A 20,413-nucleotide genomic window follows, 5' to 3' on the forward strand; every position below is an offset into this window, starting at 1 on the left:
ATTTTCAAACTCTGTGATCAACTACTGGAGCTTGTTCCATGAAAGCTTTTCGACGTGCTACCACATGGGGGAAATACACATTTGTCTTTTTGACAGGCGTGCTGGTATAATCATAAAAACAGGTTTAAAGATGATGTAAAAACAAAAACAAACAAAAAAAAAAGTACCGGTAACTGAGCTGTAGTAATAGAAGGAGAGACAACACCTCTGCCAACACGCAACAACATCATCAAAAAGAAACTCAGTCATCTTACGTACATTATCTATAGCATTTACTGACAATTATTTGGTGCCTGCATTGCCTCAACAAACCTAAATCAACAGGATTTATATTTCTTTGCGATGACAGTGAGTTTCCTCTAACGTACAGAATTGGTATTGTGAGATATTTGCACTGCAAATTATAAAAAGATTTGTATCTTGAAATTTTGGAAACATCTCCACTGAATTGTGATCATTTATTTCCTGCCCAGTTACTCAAGCCATTAAGGCCTGTAGCGACAGGTGTGCCATTCCTTATTTTCGTACCAGATATAAACCTCTTTAATCCTTTTGAATCTGAGAACTTCTTCAATACAAAGGGCCAGTTGTTCCAAACTTCCTGAATAATTTGATCGAAATCATGCTGCTTGCACTGACCTCTATTTTCAAAGCATGTGCTGCTCACAAGGCGCCTGCAGTCACTTGTTGGCCACCCAGTGTCTCAGAGACAAAGCCAGCTTCGTTCTCAATGACCTGCAATGTGATCCGCAGTCATACAGCAGCGACACGTTGCTGGATATTTACGCCGGTTGGCGCGTCGCTCCCAGAGATGAAAACATCATCAGATATTAATTTGAGGGAAACGTCATTTGGTGAAATCAGTTAAATTGTACTGTGAAACAAACTGTACCAGCTGAGGGAAGAGAATCATAAGAAATATGAACGCCGAGACTGAAATGGGGGTGGGAAAAGAAGTACTTTGTCACTGCAATGCTGATACATAGCCTCCACCTTTGTTTTCATTCAGGAGCCGAACTCTCCTGCCGGCAGCCCTCCTCATTCACCTCATGGGAACGGGTTAGACCGGGCGCCGACCCTGAGAAAAGAACTCCCGGGCTCCTCGAGCGCAGGCGAGGCCCCCTCCACCCCAAACCCCCGCAGTCCCACCCCGGGGAAGGCGAAGGATTCTGCTCAGGTAAGAAAGACCTTTTTTTTTTTATAGTGTTTTGCTTTGGGGATTAAAGCTTATTTAATCTATAACTACTGCTCAGTGAACAGTTCATGTCCTATTAGACTGCACCGTTAGAATAGTTTTACCTGCTCTGGTAAGACATACTGTTTTAAGATTCTTCCCAAAAAAAAAAAAAAAAAAAAGAAGAATTCCCTCGCTTATCATCTTACATATTATATATTTTACAATCAAACTAATGTGTTTTATTGGTGTTGAGCATTGTGTGTGAATTTGTGCAGATGGATAAGTCCCAGTCGCCGTTGTCCAAGTCTGGCACCCCATCCCCATCCCATCGTGAAGCCCTTACACCGGGGGCCCCAGGGGCCTCTGCTCCCAGCACCTCCTGCCTTCGTCTGGTCAGCAAAGCAGCAACCAGTGCAGATCCTCTCGGTAAGGCCCCTGTGACTGACTGACTGACCGACTGACTGAAATAAGGTTTTGTAATGTTGTAGTTTTACGCATTAATTGACCATGGTAATGTTTACATGAAGTGTAATAAATGTTTTTGTGAAAAGTTTTATTTTTTTGTGTGTGTCACTTCGTGTGTCTATAATTCTGACTTCCATATAGATCAGTTCCCATTTTATGGCCAAATGATGCAGAAAACTAGGAAATGACAAATGTTTACATACATTCTGTCGCCACCTTCTGTAAAAGCTGCACATGGAGTTAAAACGCTCTTTGTATTGTAATCATACAGTTCAGAAAAAGCAGAAAGCAAATTGTAGTGTAATAAACTTATTACAACTTATTACTTGGTGGAAAAATAAGTCCCGTTACCCATAACTTCACGTCTAGTTCGACATTTGGCTGTTTGCTCGTGTCGCTGGCTGTCCATGCAACAGCCATATTTTCAACACGTCGAGCACTTTGCGTTGCATTTTAATGGATGAAAAGTGTTCTATAAATAAAGAGAGGTTGGCTGATTGATTAGCTCATTGATAAAACCGGTGAGTCTGAGAATTGCTTTTCCGTCTGTGTTGTGATGTACTGGCAACCTGTCCGGTGTGTACCCTGCCTTCACCCACAGTCAGCTGGGATTGGCTCCAGCTGGGTGGATGGATGGATGGATGGATGGATGGATGACTGGTGCTCTCTGGTCTAAAACTTGGTGTAGGAGTGAATAAGACTCAATAGAAGTATAGGTTTACCCGCTCTTCTCAGCCCCTCTGTCACTGTGCTCGTACATTGCTCCCTCTCTTTCTCCCAACCTTCAACACCCCCTTCCTCTCTCCCTCCCTGCCCAGCTCTCCGCAGTCCCATGTCTGTGCCCCCCGGTTCATACCCGGCTCATTTTGGCGTGGTGTCCCACGCAGGACTGAACGGCGAGCTGGCCAGCCCAGGAGGGTTCGGCGGGGCTCTCACTCTCTCCCCACAAATCAGCGCGGCGGCCAGCGCCTACTCCCGAAGCCCCATGGTGAGTAAAGGCCAAATGATTCTTCTCTGTCAGCCGGGGTTCGTTTTATTGTTCAGATGCTGCCTGCCGACTGTCGCAGCACTGCTTAAAAAAACGTGATGAATCTGTTCTGCCGTCGCAGTACTTGAGAGCAGAACTGCGGAGGTTTGCATTCTGGATCACAGATGAAAAGGAAAATAGCTTTTGCACTTTCATCAACCTCGTGCATGTTGTGTTCGGTATTCACAAGTATGTGCAACTTTATAAACGGTGTACACAGACACACAAAAAAAGTCAAATCAGCTGCTGCAGTCAATTCATTTATTCGTTGACAATCACATTAGGTTCCACTTTTATTATTTTGATTTGTAAATTTGATTTGATTACATGAAATTATATGAAGAAAAAAATAAATTTCTGTTCTAATCAAACCTTTTGATGAAAATAGTCCAGAAATCAAACGGCGCACTTTAGGTTGTTTGTGTGAAGTTGATAACTGTTTGTTCTTTTTTCTCAGATGGCGTATGACTCTCGGTCTCACTTAAGAGCCCCCGGATTGCCCACCTCTCTCACTGGTTCCTCTGGTGGCAAGCCGTAAGTTCAGTGACTCTAAAACGTTCCTGTATGAAGCTCCTGCTCCAGCATGCATGGAATATAAATAGAAATTCATAATGGAGTAAAATGAAGTACATCGTTTTAACTTTTTTTTATTAAAATATATGTTAATGTTCGCTGTTGCATTAAAAAAAAGATTACATTCACATTAGAAATTATGGACACATGTTCAATCTTTATTATGTATACACTTGGTGTATTCGCACATAACATTGTAATATGTTATATTACCCAGAAGGCAATTAACGTGTTAATTTTATGCTTGGTAGTGAATATTGGGAGAAAATTGTATGAAAGATAAGCATGCAAAGTGTTTTTACACTTCCTAACATGCTCAACTATGAAAATGCTAGATTTCAATAAGACTCTAATTAAGTAGTTACAGCTTGCTTTTTTGTTTTTGCATACTCTGTGCTTTTCTGGGATCCACATTAACCACGAGTGATCTGACATATTAGAAATATACCGTCGCATTTTGTATGTCTGCAGCCTCCAAGCAGACGCATTTGCACATTCTGCCTTGCCGTTGTTGACAGGGGACTTGTGTTGTTTTTGCCATTCGTTACAGAATAGTAATTTGTTCTCGCCTTGCTAATTTGAAATCATAAAACAGTCCTGGTTTGCAACCGCTACAGTATTGATCAGCCATTAGCAATGCCACACTGCCTCTGCCCTGTAATACAATATGCCATTACACATTCCCGCCCACAGCTACAGCCAGCCCCCAGTAATTGCCAGAACTCCGGCAAATATGAGTGCAGCCGGTGGTGTTTTCAGACTTTACATGTTTCACATAAACATTTCTGCGGCGTTTTTGTGAGTTATGTGTGTTTACGTATGGTTCTGTGCATTTACAGTGTCATTGAATGATTTATTAGATTCTATATTTCTTCCGTACTTCAACCAGGTTCGGTCCACCTCCTCGTCTAATAATAATATATATTACACTAAACCTCTTTATTTCTGAAATATTGATTTATTTTTGTCCTTTTCTATCCTCCTCCCCGTCTCCCCCTCAGTGCCTACTCGTTCCACGTGAGCGCCGACGGCCAGATGCAGCCGGTCCCCTTCCCCCCCGACGCCCTGCTGGGTCCGGGAATCCCCCGGCACGCGCGTCAGATCCACACCCTGAACCACGGAGAGGTGGTGTGCGCCGTCACCATCAGCACCTCCACCCGTCACGTCTACACTGGAGGGAAGGGCTGCGTCAAGGTGTGGGACATCAGCCAGCCGGGAAGCAAGAGCCCCATGGCCCAGCTGGACTGTCTGGTGAGACATGAGCGAGGACAGCAAACAAGCGCACGAAATAAAAATAGATACGGTCACGCTGACGCACAAACCAGCACATGCGACCAAAATGTGTGTATCTGCAGTATATTCACTGAGCAGATTTGTTTTTATTGACTGGGTCATCTGTCCCCTTCAGTTTTGGTTACAGACATCCACATCTTCAGTGTTACCATATGTCCTTTAGTTTTCTTTTTTTTTTTCTTTCTTTCTTTCTATTTTCTCCCTGATGCAGTTATATCAGTCCTGATCTAACTGGTTTCTTTATCTTGTCCCTCCAGAACAGGGATAACTACATCCGCTCTTGTAAAATCCTCCCCGACGGGCGGACGTTGATCGTCGGCGGGGAGGCCAGCACGCTGTCCATCTGGGATTTGGCCACGCCCACCCCTCGCATCAAGGCGGAGCTCACGTCGTCCGCCCCGGCCTGCTACGCCCTGGCTATTTCCCCCGACAACAAAGTCTGCTTCTCCTGCTGCAGCGACGGCAACATCGTGGTCTGGGACCTTCACAACCAGACGCTGGTCAGGTGAGAGGAGAGACGAGCGCATTGGACAAGCAACATATTTAAGATTGTCTTTAGGAGAGCACAAACAGAGGAAATAAGAGTAAGAGACAAAAATGCTTGAGAATGTGAAAACATATATATAAAAAAAGAATTTAGAAGGAAGGAGAGGAAGAACAGAGGAGGCAGCTTATAAAATATGGAAGACGGGAGAGGTAGTGGGAAGAAGAAATCGTTACACTCTGGGGCTTCCTCAACCCTTCATGGTCAGGTAGGAAGAGTTGGGATAAATTAGCCATAGGGGATATGGGCAGGATAAAACAGCACGGTTTTGGCAAGGTAGGATTGAATGAAAGAGAAACTGAGAGGAAAAAGGAAAGAAACACTGTGGAGAGGCAGAAGTGGGGGGGGGGGGGGGGGGGGGTCAGAAGACAGGGAAGAGAGTCAGGTGTGGGTGTGGTGCAGGCAGTCGGTGCCAGAGGGACAAAAGGATTAAAATATATTTGTTCTGACACATCTTACAGAAAAAAGAAAGCTCGGAAACGCACAGAAAGCAGAGGCTGCTGTTTTTGTGTATTTGTTTTTGTTTTTGTTGAGGACCGCCATGTGTCTCCTCCTGGCAGGCAGTTCCAGGGCCACACAGACGGCGCGAGCTGCATTGACATCTCCAACGACGGCACCAAGCTTTGGACAGGCGGTCTGGACAACACGGTCCGTTGCTGGGACCTCAGAGAAGGACGGCAGCTGCAGCAACACGACTTCACCTCACAGGTACGCGACGCAAAGGTTTAAATCATCAAATCTCCATATACATATAAAAATCCAGCTTTCACATTGCAGCTAAACATCCTCCAGCATGTAAAGCCATGTTTGCAGGACATGTAACACAGTGGTTACAACCTTGTCTGGAGTATATAATATATATTTATATATCTGTGTAAAGGACCAGTTCACTTTGTGAAATGTAAACATATTTTATCGTGTTGTGATGTATATTGTGATGCACGACTTCCACAATGGCGGCAGAATTATGACGGTGGATTTTTCGCATTTCAGAATACACCAACAGCCTCCAAAATATTCGGAGTCAAAAGGACCATCGATTACGATAATCTGCGAGCGTACCAAGCTTGTACTTTTAAAGCCATCTCGTCCCGTGTTTGGTCCTCCTTGCAGTTTTCTTTAGTCCGCTCTTTTTTCAAACTTAAATCGCGCTTTTATCGAACGGCACCACACAGAGCTTGTTAGCTGGTGCACTGAGATCTGCTTTTCAAGCGGGCTTGTTATGTTTGCTCTGCACACATCAAGGTACAGATGGCAGTGTTCACGCTTCCACAAATGGACCGCACTATGGCAACAATCCTATTTGGGTGTCCTGGCACCTTTCAAACACACATCTCGGAGTGACGAGGATCGACAGTAAATACCTTACATTGTGAGGGCAAATACGTCCTCGCCGCCAGGGGATATATGAAAATGAATGTGGCCACTGCTTTTATACATTTGTTTACACAGTAATCACAGACCAATTCTCACAATTTTTAAAAAAAATGCTTCTTCTCCTCCCATCATCTGTCAAACCGCGGCGACTTCTTGATTTACAGAAGTTGTGATTGTGGCCTATAAAGAATGATGGCCAGGCCATCGTTAGCCTCCGTCTGCCTTGGACCGTTACGGGTGCGTCGCATCTCAATATCTGCAGCAGGCTGCATCTTCCAAAATAAAAAATACGGAATTCTGCAGCAAATTCAGACATAAGAACAACGGCCTAAACCTTGTCCATCAACAAACTCCAGCAGGATCGTAACACTAACACACACACACACTCTCTCTCCCTCCCTCCCTCTCTCTCTCTCTCTCTCTCTCTCTCTCTCTCTCTCTCTCTCACACAAACAGGCTATAGAGTTGACCACTCTTGTCAAATGAGTTTCGATTCAGTGTGTAATGACTTTCTCCCTCACGTTCTGTCTCTCTGCATCTGCCTCTGCTCCTCGGTGTTTGTGTTGTTCTGTCTGTCTTCGTCTATGTGTTTCGTTTTAATTAACTCTGGTGTGTCATGTATTCACCGCTTCACCCTTTCATGTTTTCTTTTATTCACTTTTCACCATTTTTACCTTTGTGATTTCATTCACCACCTTCATACCTTGCGTTTGTCATCCTACTTTTGTCATTTCTGCTTGATTATATCAACCGGTCCTCCCTGCATCTCCATTGTTCTCCTCCTTCTGTCAACCTTATCTGCTGTCCTCCATCATTGTCCCCCCCCACATCTGCGTCCATATCCCTTTTGTCTTCATTTCTGCACCTTCACGGCCCTCCTCTCCCTCCTCTTTCTTGCCTCCCGCCTCACATTTCACTTTTTGGATCTACTCACTCACCTTTTCTCCCTCTCCTCTCTCCCCGTCTCCACGTGCAGATCTTCTCCCTGGGTTACTGTCCGACGGGCGAGTGGCTGGCTGTGGGAATGGAGAGCAGCAACGTGGAGGTCCTGCACGTCTCCAAACCCGACAAGTACCAGCTGCACCTCCACGAGAGCTGCGTTCTCTCCCTCAAGTTCGCATACTGTGGTACGGATATAAGCGCTGAAACCTTCGTCACATTCAAGGACAGATCTTTGTTTCACTTCAGATAACACAAAAAAATTGTCAAATGCCTTAATAGGAGCTGTGTGCAGATAGTGCTACAAAAACTGTATTAGATGCATAGGTGAATGCCTTATAAATATTCACAGTTCTATCAATAGCTCAGCTGTTTGATTTTAAATGCTTTTGATAGAAACATTTTAATTTAGCACAGATGGGAACCTGAGTTCATATATTCATACACAAAATTTTTTGTAGATAGATTTCCACACAAACCCCTACAGGCTGATTTAATCTGTAATTGTTTTTGTCATGCAGTATTGAAAAGTGTTACACACAGTCCCATCTTCCTTTTTCCCTTCCCCACAATTTTTTTTCTTTGCATACTGATGGATGTGAAACAAGTCCTTGTGTTTTTAAGTTAACCCTGGGAAATGTCATGTTATTAAAGGTCAATCACACCTACCACTGCTTTGTAGATTGTCTGCACCTGGGTGCTTTGTGTCTGTATGAAATCAGGAATAACAGTGGAACAAACCATAGTGAGGGATTTTTAAATGAGGCCGATGACTAAATAAAAAGCATGACTTTTATAGCGAAGCACAAGCTTTACTCTAATGCCATTGATATATAAGTTACTTTTATACGTAAGGATATTTTCAATTATCATTGGGCAGTTATCCTTTATCCTCTGTGGCCTCTGTGAGTTTTGCATCACATCACCATTGCAGGCTCTGCCCGTCATGCATCAGTCCTCTCTACAGTTTTGATACGGAGTCTATATATTTTTCTGCTCCATCACCTCTTCTATCCTTGTTTAACTTGGAACTGTGTGTGTGTGTGTGTGTGTGTTTGTGCCATTGCAGGAAAGTGGTTCGTGAGCACAGGAAAGGACAATCTGTTAAATGCATGGAGAACACCATATGGAGCAAGTATTTTCCAGGTGAGAGATGAGAGCAGTGCTTCAAAGATGTTTATGTTTACGTGAGCCTTGTTTATATAAATATGGGTGCATGTTCGTGTCTCTGAGCAAGAGTATATATATATATATATATATATACACACACCCTTGCTCAGAGACAGCTCAGGCACTAAAATCATCCATTTATCTTCGTTAGATTTGGTGAAACTGTCTCTGTGATATGTCCTTAAACTCTCCAATTTATTCATGTACACGCACACACACACACACACACACACACACACAAACACACACACACACACACACACACACACACACACACACACACACACACACACACACACACACACACACACACACACACACACACACACACACACACACACACACAACACTCTCTCTCTCTCTCTCTCTCTCTCTCTCTCTCTCTCTCTCTCTCTCTCTCTCTCTCTCTCTCTCTCTGGCCGTGCCCTCAAGACCAAAGAGAGAAATGGTGAAATGGATGATGGGTTCAGAGGAAGAAAAAAAAAAAGTTTTTTTTTTTTTTTTTTTTTTACCTTAGATTTGTTGATCCAAGGTGACTTGCGGAGCTTTATCAGTGTGCAGCCTCCCAGCACACAAACACACATTGACAGCCCGCCAAACAACGGTCATTCTCCCTTGTTCAATGGGGATTTTAGGAACATGAATATGCAAAGATCCAATTTTATAAGCAGTTTCAGTATATCCAGATTTTTTTTTTTTTTTTATTAGTGAGGATGATGAAGGTTCATGTAAGCTGAAGGTTTTAAGTGTCCATTGTGTGTGTGTGTGTGTGTCTGTGTGTGTGTGTGTTTTTTTTATGAGTGGCAGTGTGTGGCTTTCATATTTCTGTAAGCTACAGTGAGCAGCAGGGTTGGCGGCTCCTGTCTCTCCCTGTGGACTGAAAGCAGGATGCTGGCTATCTTGCTTTGTTATCCAAATGCCAAACGTTTCCCGCTGCCACAGAGCTTCCTCTGGTCACTGTGTTATACAATGTTGTTCTCTCTCTCTCTCTCTCTCTCTCCCTCCCTATCTGCCCTTTCTCTTTCTGTCTTTCCTCTTCTTTAAAGCTGCACTCCTCTCATTTTTCTTCCACTTAACTCCTTTTCGGTTTATTCATTGTTGTCCTCACTACCTCTGTGCTTAATCAATTTTATCACTGTCTGTATTTTACATTGACTTTCTTCTTTGACCTTGTCCTTTTGTTTATCATTGTCATCTCCTTTCTTCATCTTTCTGAAATCTTTGTATTGTTGTTCTTTTACTTTATCCCTCTCCTTCCTCTCTTTACCCCTTTGGCTGATTTGTGGTATCTCGACATGTCCCCCTCTTTCTGTCTCTATCAAACATTTTCACAAAGGGAAAAAAAAAGTAAGACAACACATGTCATGAAGAACCTTATCCTACGAACACTTGCAGAATAACAGAAAACCCAAGATCCCAAGAGCCTTTTGTTTTGTTTTTATTTTTTAACTTGGTGCCAAAAGGATTGTTCTGCTGATTGAGGGTGGTTTGCTTTATTTTGTATGATCCTTTGTGTGACAACTGTTATTTTTTTAATTGAAAGAACTTGATGCAGTTAATGAGAAAGTGGCGCTCTCTACTGTAAGAGCGTCTCCTCGGCAGTTGGTGATCTTTCTGTTTTCAGTCTGTGTTTCTGCACCTTCATTTGACCTCGGTGGTTTGCATTTACAGGTGGTAGAGGTTATGGCAGGTTATCACAAAGAGCTGAAATAACAAACATCATTCTTCGTATTTATTAAACTCGTTGATAACTGAAAAATAATTGACACTAATCTCTAAAATCAAATGTGGTGATGTCTAATATTCTCTCCTTGTAGTTTGGTATTGACGGAGAGCATTGACCAGACAAAACAAGCAACTCGATTACAGCTGCCATGTTTTTTTTTTTATGTCGATGGATTATTTATGCAATAATTAATCAGAGAAAAGGTAATGGACATATCAACTGGAAATGAAAACAGTAGATTTATATCAATTCTGTGACACAGTGACAGAAAAGAGAGGATTTTCTGGATCCTTTCATTGTAACATGCAGATACTCTAACTGTTACACGTGGGATTTTTTTATTTTTTTATTTTTTCTACCAAAGTTTGTAATTTGTCATTTCAAATCAAGCAATCAATGAACTTTTCAATCAATGAACTTACTTAAAATGACTTCATTAAAGTAATTAATAGTTTTACATCCTTCTTTGGCCTTTTCAATGAGGAAGACTTTAAAAGAAAAAACATCTTCCTGAACTAACTAGTACCTGTTGGTTGGTTGGTTGGTTGGTTGGTTGGTTGGTTGGTTGGTTAGTTGGTTGGTTACTGCCTTTATTTGTATCAGGTGCAGACTTTTCAGTCCTTCCAACAAGCGACTTGCTTATGAACATCATTCAATCTTGCACCAACATTTAGAAGAAGTTTATTTACGTGAAGAGAGCCATGCCTGGTCTCTGAAGGTGGTTTGATTACAACTTTATTTTGTTCCATTTTTTTTTTTCACTTTTAGTAATGTATTTGTTGAAATACTTACATGTCTGACTTTTTCAGGAACTAAAAAGTGTATTTACTTAAATGATTTCAATTGTTGGCATTCATTTGTTCATTAAAAGTCTGACCGCTACATGAGAGAGAAGTGAAATCTCTGAATGTATTCATTCATAAGAAAATATTTGCTGACTGTGCAGATGGCTAAAGGTATCAGACATATTTAAAACTAAATCACCTTAATGTGAGGTTAACGTGTCACTCCACTGCGTTAAGTCACTTTTTTATTTTTAGGTCGTTCAAAAGTTTTCCTCTCCAAAGTTCATCTTTGTGCTTCACTGTCTCCTTTTTCCAAACCTATCCTTTCGCCTGTCATTGCATCCCTCCCCCATGACGCCCCCCCCCAATCCCCCACCCCCCCCCCCCCGCGCTATCTTGGTGTAGTATGAGGGATCCTTTGTGAAATGGCCTCTCACCGCTGCCTTGATGATTGACAGCCCCGCTGTGCTCGTAGCAACGGAGGAGGGGAGGAGAGCCTAGACGAGTTTGGAGAGGAGGAGGAGGAGGAGGAGGAGGAGGAGTCGACATGAAAGAGGGGGCTGAGTGTGAGGGAGCATGAGGAGAGGGGAGGAGAAGGAGGAGAGTCTGGGACGAAAGGAAGGAAAGAATATAAACGATGATGGAGCAGTCGGGGGGGGGGGGGGGGGGGGGGGTAGACGCGAAGGAGGGGAAGTGAAAAGAGCTTTAGATCATCTAAAGCCAGGTGCCCAGCTCTGGCTTTTCAGGTGGTGAAGGGTGGGGGGGAAGGGGGAGCGAATCAAAAAGGAAGAATTGTGCATTTTGCTGGTTCACGAGGGCCGTCAGACCCGAGCTGCTCGTGAAGCTTAAACCGGCAGTTAATGAGGCAGCATCCCAGCAGAGAAGGAGAAAAAAAAAAAGGGCCATGTGCGTCTTGCCGGAGCAGATGAGTGAGTCAGCATCCTGGAGCTGACGACTCGTCTGCCGTGGAAATTATTGCCAACTGTTTTGAAATGCAAATATGTCTTCTGTGATTGATTATTAAGTGATGAGTCATATCTTCTCTAACATCCCTCTCTCTCTCTCTCTCTCTCTCTCTCTCTCTCTCCCTCTCCCTCTCTCCCTCTCCCTCTCTCTTTGTGTTTGTTTCTCTCCATCTGTTTCCATCTGTCTATCATCTCCTTCCTGCTCTCTGCGGGTTCCGGCTGTGTCTCTCACCCGCTCCCCAGTCCAAGGAGTCCTCGTCTGTCCTGAGCTGCGACGTCTCGCCAGACGACAAGTACATCGTGACGGGCTCCGGGGACAAGAAGGCCACGGTGTACGAGGTGGTGTACTGAGGGCCGGGACAAGATGGGAAGAGACGAGACGGGGATTTTTGGGGAGTGGGGGTGAGGAGGAGATTGTGGGAGTGTGTCCCTATCAACCACTTCTGATCCTCATTACATCAGCAACAGCGGTACCTCTGTCTCAGTCCTCTTGAGTCCTCCTGACCCTCACCCTTAAAACATCACCCCCCCCCCCTTTTTTTTTTTTTATTTGCTGTGATATAAGCTACTGTGGATGCTCCAAAAATTACCCCCACCCCTTTCCACTTTTAGCCCAAGGATGAGGCAGCGAGAGAGAGAGAGAGAGAGAGAGAGAGAGAGAAGCAGAGAGAGAGAGGCATAAGAGGAAGCAGCGAGATAAGAAGGACAAAGGAAAACGGCGGTGGAGCGTAAAGATAAAATTCGAAAGAGAAAGAGGGAAAGATGAGAAGGAAAGAAAGCAAGAGTGCGGAAGGAAGAGAAATGAAAGGGAGGAAGAGGAGGGAGGCCTGGTAATTAGGGCTGTTTCCTGATTAAGAGCTCAGTGGAAGGGAGGCCCCCAGAGGAGGCGCGGAGCGGCACTGTGGGAGCGCCAGCCAGGAGCACTGATACCACACAATCGATTCATTAGCCAGACAGTGGAAGCCTTAATGAGGCTGACGCCGCAGCTCCATCTCCCCAGCGAGAGGTGTCAGGAGCTGGGGAACGATGACGACGCTCTGAGATGGAAGGGGGGCCACTTTAGATATCCACATACACTGACATGAAACATGGAACCGCGCACACGCACACACACGTACACACAAGACGCACGTCATCAAATGAGAACACACCCCGTTATACCCCCTGGAGGTCGTCGTGTGAAGGGGGAAACACACACACACACACACAACACGGAGAGCACCCAATTAAACATTCGGCACAGCACTCGCCGTCTCACTGCTTAATATCTATTTTATTTTGGTCTGACAAAGGCGGCGTCTAATGAGCAGCGGAGTCAATGGGATTCTCCCACAGGCCCAGAGACACAAACACAGAACAGCGGCGGAGCTGTTCCTTCTAATTCCTCTGGATTGTTCTCCTGACACCGGGTGCAGCTCTGGCTCTCATTAAAGGCACCGTCAGCTAGATGAAGTGGCGGCACGCCGGCTTCATTGGGGAGACGAGGGGAGGGGAGGGGGGAGGGGGGCAAATTAACGCCACGTGAGCACGCTAAACCCTGAGCAGCCCGCAGGAGCAGCAACGTATCTGATTCCTTTAGAATTTTATGCAACTGGTTACTGTTTTCGTTTGCAAAGCGGATGTTTTATCAGAGTCATCATCTCCACCTCTCGCCTGCCAATGTGTGCTCGAATGGTTCCAGGTGCTCCATTCAAAGTGTTGCTGGAATGGAGACTGGAAACACCAGAGGGAGAAACTTTTACAGTTCGGTGACAAATATTTTGGACGTTCTTGCCGCGAAGTAGGAAAACCCGAAAGCCAAATGTGAAACCGCTGCAAGCAGCGACCCGGGTTAGCTTAGCCCACTGACTTAAAAACAAGAGGAAACAGCCAAGCAGGCGTCTGTGAAAACCGTCTTTTTGTATCGAATAATCAATGAGTATATAATCAGCTAATTAGTAAGCTTTGAATATGTTTACAGATTTTCTTTCTTTCTTTCTTTCTTTCTTTCTTTCTTTTTTAACTGTAAAACTTTGATCAAAACGCCTTGTGAATTGATGTTGACGTGACATTTCTGTACATTTCCTTGTTTCCGACCTAAACGTGAATAAACATGGCTCGCTCCACATTTGACTGACGGTCGCAGCAGCCGGTCGCACTGAATGTACGTTCCTCTCCCTCGGTAGTTTGACCTGAAGCCTGTTGTGCTGCTGTTGCTTTGATTTGGTGACGAAAACAAGAAAAAGCCCTCAAAGTTCAAGATTACTCGGCTGACATTTGACAGCTTTCCACCGAAATAGAAAAGAACAGGAATTGATGTGGAAAACACTGTTGAATATAAATAATATTTGACTATCATTTCACAGGGATCAAGAAACGAGATTAAAAAAACAAACAAACAAAAAAACTGGGGTGTCGTATTTGTTTTCTTTAGGAATCAGATGAGTTGTTTCTCTCAACTCTGTGTGCTAAGCTAACCAGTTTCATAATTACTGTACAGAACCAAGACTGGTATCAATCTTTTCATTGAATTCTTGGCAAGGGAGTGAAGAAGATAAAACATGGAGCTAATTCTCTAAACCCCGGTCTTACTTTTTAAATCCTCCTTGTATCATATCCCAAAATGGCTGGAAGGAAAAAAAGAAAACCTATATATATATCAGAGATCCGCATCACCGACGTCTCGACTCAACAGGCACATTTGAAGACTTTCTTTTTACTCGTGAGTTGAAATATTTCTTACGATTAGTGATTGCTTGTCTCATGTAATGATACTTCCATGTGCTGCGGTTGCCTCTGACCGTGTTTGTGGATCAGGGAAGCAAACAGAGAGATGAGCGAACACATGGAGGCTGAAAATATTGAACACAGGTGGCAGAATGTTCTTTTTTTTATTATTTTGTTTGTTTATTAAATATTTAACCACCCTTCCCCCCCCCACACACACACCCATACACACCAATCCAGTGTGAAGAAAAATACTTTCTCTATACAGTCAATGCTCCACTGTTATTATTTTACCTGCCTTCTTTTTTTTTGTTTTTTTTTTGTTTGCAAGTGGTAGTCAGGATACTTTAGTCTGTTTTCAGTCCTTCTAGTGAAGTAATAAACTCTTTCTCAGTTGCGTCCGTGGTCTGTGTACGCCAGGCGGTGGCTGTGACATGACAACAACACACATCCTGCCGTTGAAGAGGTTCCACGTTCACTGCATGCTTGTCGCACTCGAGCTCCACCGCTGATAGAAAGACATCAGTCTTAATTATATTCAGGTGGTCTCGCAAACCAATGAGTTTCACATGACAGTATGCAATTTAGTTCAAATGTTATAAAACTTTAGTAAGACTTGTCCGGCGTTTCTTGCTGCGTCGTTGAAGCAGAATCACCAAGAAACTCCCGACGGACTCCTGGAACCGGGAGTCTGCGAAGATCTGTACAGTTTAACGCCTTTTGCCTGCCTCCTGTCCTTTCTGCCTGACGGCCACAGGCGCACCTAAATAATATTCTCATACACAAGCGAGCTCATCTACTATTCAAACTGATGCTGTATAATGGCTATGCATTTGGTGGTATAGCGTGACTATTTGGGACATTGTATTTGATACTCTTCTTTAACTGTGGGTTCCATCTCTCTCCCTGTCTGCCCGTGCTTCTGTTCCAGCAGTGTACAAACTCATTCTTTATTCTTCGGTTTTTACAAGCTCAGCTTTAGTTTCTGTTTTAAAAAGCCAAGGATTATGTTTTGGGTTTTTTTCGTTTTTTTATGCACTGTGTCTTCCCTCCTGATGCGTTTCCTATGTGCTGTACAAGAAATACTACGTGTGAAAATAAATCAGACTTGTGTCCATCCTTTAAGTTGTCTGCTGTGCTTGTTACTCATATACAGAGATGGTACTCAGCCCGTTGTAAAATTTCTAAAACGGTAAAACTTTATGCTCCACGGGAACAGAGAGACTCGCTGGCGTTGCATCATGGGAAGTCCGGCCGCTATGGTGTGGTTGTTCAGACATAAGAAGTAGTGAACGCGCCTTTAATTTTCAGCAACTCATCGCATTCACCCATTCACACCATTGGTGAAAGCTGCTCACACAACAACTTGGGGTTCAATGTGTTGCTCAAGAACATTTGGACGGGCTCAAACCTCCAACTCAAGTTGTTTCAATCACAACGGTAGCGAGTGGAGATTAAAATGACCGTATTATCATCGCGTAACTCCACTGGATCTCCAAGTGGGATGAGCGGGAAAGGGATAAACGAACAAGTTAATTTGTACAAACGATGTCGGCATGTTGACATAATGAATTTGTTAGCAACCAGTCATCAAACAGAGCAAAATTATGACTCATTAAAACTCTTTGTCTGCAATCATTGTGTGTACGCCATTATGTTTGAAGTGCCTTTCATTTGACAATGAAATGATGACCCACAACACTGAACCTGAAGGACAAGCAAAAACAATACGAAAAGTACGTTTGAGCTTGAAGTCAATTAAATTTTTCTCTCTGTCGGGACTTTTCGACGTCTTTCATCCAAAAGTAATCTTCATCACATTCGAGGGTAAATGTGTTTCTGCAAAATAACCATGACTGAACTTGTACACTGGATATCTTTCTGGTTGTTTTCTAATGAACTCTCATGGCAGGAGGACTTTTGGTGCAGAAACAATGTGATTCAATTAGAGGGTGGATGAATAAAACCAGACTTTACTAGATCACCATGACGATATATATTTTTAGTCACGTTAAATAATGACCACCCATTTTTAGGTTTTAAGATTAAAGTTCACCGGAAAACACGTAAAAAGGTACAATGTATTAAATATAATCACAATTTAATCTTAAATATAAACTTTATTATAAATCTAGTAGTTGAAGAGCAGTTTCCTTTCACAATAATGGTATTTAATCATGATCATTTTAATTACCACCACTTACACCTGAGATTTAGTGGAAAATACTCAAAGTTTTACCCTCTAAATAAGTTTTTTTTTCTTAGAAGTTATTGAAAAAAGATCCTGTGTTAAAGCCCATCCTGACCCCGTCGGTGGCCATGACTGTAGATATTGGAGCTCACCATCTGGATCCTGAAAGAAGAAAACAGATTACCTAAAAGGAACACTTTATTCGCTCAACGTCAACAAACCCTTTGATCGTGTTTGGAGTCAACGTCAGCTGAAACTCTTCCAAAACACCTCAATCACTCCGTCTTCTGCACAAGAAAAAGCTTTTCCAGGAAACTCGTCGCAGTATCAAGGCGGTTTGGTGACGCAATGTTATATGATTCACAGTAAAAACGATAAAGCTGCAGACACCGACTGACGAGTTGGAACTTCAGGATGCTACCACTGTATTACTATCTGTCTCTCTATTATTCAGAATGTCAACTATGCTTGTATTTGAGATCTAAACTTAAAATAAACACAACAGATTTCTTCAATGAACGTGCTATTTAATTGATGTGACTTTGATATTTTTCAAGCTGCTGCTTCGAAGTAGAGGAATCTGACGTGGTATTTATTACATATTCCTGCTGGAGATTTAGCAGAGTGGGATTTTTTTTTCTTCCTATTATTCAGCAGAAACATCCAGATTAGTGATATTGCTTAAACAGTGCAGGTGAGCATCTCTTTTCAATGTTTAGTCTCTTGTTCAAACTTTAGTTACATGTGCACACCAGTCAAAAACCGTACAAAAGCCCGGACGGCCTTGAGGCAGAGCTGTGATATTAAAAACATTTTGGTTTTTAATAGGATATCCATTGCAAACCTGTAATAAAAGCAATTAAATAGTGCTAAATGCACTGTCAGACAAAAATACTGTATAAATCATTTGCTTTAGAAGGATGATGAATACATTACTTGTTTAGGGGTTTGTTGTTGTTTGGTTGTTTTTTTCCTCTCTCAGGTTTTATTCTCATACAGTTAAAAGCTTTCACTTGGAAAAACCAGTCACAACACCTATAATCACTAAAAGAACTCCCTCTTGGGATTTACTGCTTTAATAATCCAGCCCACAGTTTATTGTAGTACAGATCACCTTTGTCTCACCCACGAGAAGGCGGCGCCGCACAGAAACACAACTGCACGGCTGCATTATTCACGGAGCGCTCCAGAGTCACAAAGGAGCCGTGAGTCACGAGTTTCTCGCGCTGTGGGTTTGAGCTCTCGAGGCGCGGACGCTGACGAGAGCCGCTTTGTATCCTCTCAGAAAAAAGAAAAAAAAAAAAAGAGAGAGAGAAATGTTTTCCATCGCAGGGAAGTGTGAGCTCTCCATTCAACATCCTTCACTTTTCATCTAAATATTTCTAAGAGGAGCTTTTGGCAACCAACACCGTGCGACATGCTTTTCTGGCTGTTACAGTTTAAACAATATCCAGTAAATGCTTGGTTTTTTTTTAGACATCCAAGTTAAAGCTGCCAAAATGTCTGACTTGGATTTTAGCTAATAAAACAATCAGTTTTGTGCCCAACACACATAAGTGCATTCACATGCACACAAACACAAACACTTCCTATGTGCTATTGACACCACGGTCTTGAACAAGAGGGAAACGATACTAATGTTAGAAAAAAAAAAAATTCCATCCTCATTTGCCTTTAGACAACTTTATTTACATGTCCATATATAAGCAAGGTTCAAGGTCATGATGCAGATGTGAAAATACCAGGTTGTCTGTTTGCATGTGTCCCAACAAATACAAAAGAAAATCACGTTTAATGTTGTGTGTCGAAGATGCAAATGGGATAGCAGGGTCTTGGGACCTGAAACCGAACCGCACCTGCTGCTCGAAATGTCTGTTTCCTGTCCCCCGTTTGACGTCGGTTTTGGTTTTCTCAAAAATATCTTCAGACAAAGTTCATTTTGTTCTTCTGTGAAGAAAGGGGAAGAAAGGGGAAGAGCAAACGCAATCTGAATCTCAACAGACTTGAGATGAAAACAGGCGCCGTCCTATCGCGTATGCAAAAAAAAGAAGAAAAAAAAGAATGATACAATCATGTTGCTGCTGAAACTTAACCAGGAGAGGAGAAAAATAGCTGGAACAGCAGAGCACACCATCCGGCCATCTGCCATGCATCTGCCGCCCCACGGAGCAGCCTTGTGTGTGTGTTTGTGTGTGTCTGTGTGTGCGTGTGCGTGTCTGTGTGGACTGAGCTGGACCAGACCGGGCCGATCAGGGCTGAATCAGGCTTGGACATCACACACACTGAGATATGGGCCATCCATTAAAAATGTTCCAGTCCTTCCTGAACCGTCCCAACACCTCTGTCTCCGTCCTCCCCCCACCCCGCGTGGTCCAACTGTTATCATAAAAGTCAAAGGCTAAAAAAATATGCTTTTCCACTAATTTCTTGTTCACTACAGAGGTTTTATTTTGTTTTTAAAAATAAAAAAGGAAAAAAAAAATAAAGAACAAAAACAAAAGTTCTTTGGAGGAGTCTCACAATTGCGCATCTATAGACTAACCAGCGTTCTCAGAGCATTAAAATCAAAGTTCAGTTTATTTTAATTTTTTTTCAATCCAGAGATGTGACTTTGAGCCTCCTTGCTTCTCTTTCTCTTTAATTTCTTTCACAAACGTAAACAAAACAACAAAGTACAAGTCAAGTGTCTCTTGTTTTCCATGCCACCGACGCTCTGTACAGTCATTGGTGCAGGAGGGAGCCTTGGCTCCGCCCCCTGGTTATTAGTTTTCCTTTTTTTTGTCTTCTTTTCTTTCTTTTCTTTTTTTCAGGCCCATCAGTGTTCAGTAGATGACTTCGTAGACTGTAGCTTTCTTGTCCCCGGAGCCGGTGACGATGAACTGGTCATCGGGCGAGATGTCACAGCTGAGAACCGACGACGACTCCTTCGACTGAACGGGACAGAGACAGGGTGGCATCAGCACACAGCGGTCGACAATTCAGCGTTTTGACGAACAGGGATGCAGAAATTTATGCCAGCTGTTATTCAAGTCACAACAAAAATTTATGCCAGTAGTTTTATGTCTGTCCCAAAAGAACCCCTGAATGCCTGAAGGAGACAAAATAAAACGTTTGGGAAGGATACAGCTAAATAGTTCCTGGGTCAGAAATCACAACGCCCCATCAAGTCAACCTACTTTATTTATATTGTGCATTAATGTCGAGTGTTTGACGGTCTACCTGGAATATGCTGGATCCGTAAGGCGTCCGCCATGCATTCAGGAGGTTATCTTTGCCCGTGCTCACGAACCATTTACCTACAAGACAAAACAAAACACGGCCATCAGGAGATAAAAGTCTCCGGAGATGTGAGATATGGAGAAGCCTGAGAGCAGCGGCCTTTTGTAATACAAGTGCAGAGCAGAAGAGGAGATGACTTTCTGAATAATATAAAAGTCAGAATATCGAATGAACACTTGTAGGTACGGTGACGCAA

At 43.1% G+C, this 20,413-nt stretch overlaps 2 protein-coding genes across 5 annotated transcripts in view; one reads left to right on the plus strand and one right to left on the minus strand.

The window, feature by feature from the left end:
* Positions 1-13,510, plus strand: part of tle2b (TLE family member 2, transcriptional corepressor b) — a 79,067-nt gene extending 65,557 nt beyond the window's left edge. Inside the window, 10 exon segments of the mRNA XM_080506165.1 lie at positions 1,010-1,177; positions 1,453-1,603; positions 2,461-2,630; positions 3,127-3,203; positions 4,244-4,493; positions 4,793-5,040; positions 5,640-5,787; positions 7,433-7,583; positions 8,465-8,541; positions 12,285-13,510. Of these exon segments, the coding sequence (XP_080362291.1) occupies positions 1,010-1,177; positions 1,453-1,603; positions 2,461-2,630; positions 3,127-3,203; positions 4,244-4,493; positions 4,793-5,040; positions 5,640-5,787; positions 7,433-7,583; positions 8,465-8,541; positions 12,285-12,392 (1,548 nt within the window). The 3' untranslated portion in view covers positions 12,393-13,510.
* Positions 13,511-18,638: 5,128 nt separating this feature from the next.
* Positions 18,639-20,413, minus strand: part of tle2a (TLE family member 2, transcriptional corepressor a) — a 37,107-nt gene continuing 35,332 nt past the window's right edge. For all 4 annotated transcript variants that reach the window (XM_080506759.1, XM_080506758.1, XM_080506756.1 and 1 more), the window contains 2 exons: positions 20,158-20,234; positions 18,639-19,868 (listed from right to left, as the gene is read on the minus strand). In XM_080506759.1, coding sequence (XP_080362885.1) covers positions 19,761-19,868; positions 20,158-20,234 — 185 coding nt within the window. In that variant the 3' untranslated portion in view covers positions 18,639-19,760. The remainder of the gene's footprint in view (positions 19,869-20,157; positions 20,235-20,413) is intronic.

The sequence above is a fragment of the Blennius ocellaris genome, assembly GCF_963422515.1.
Source record: "Blennius ocellaris genome assembly, chromosome: 12".
Classification (NCBI taxonomy): Eukaryota; Metazoa; Chordata; class Actinopteri; order Blenniiformes; family Blenniidae; genus Blennius; species Blennius ocellaris.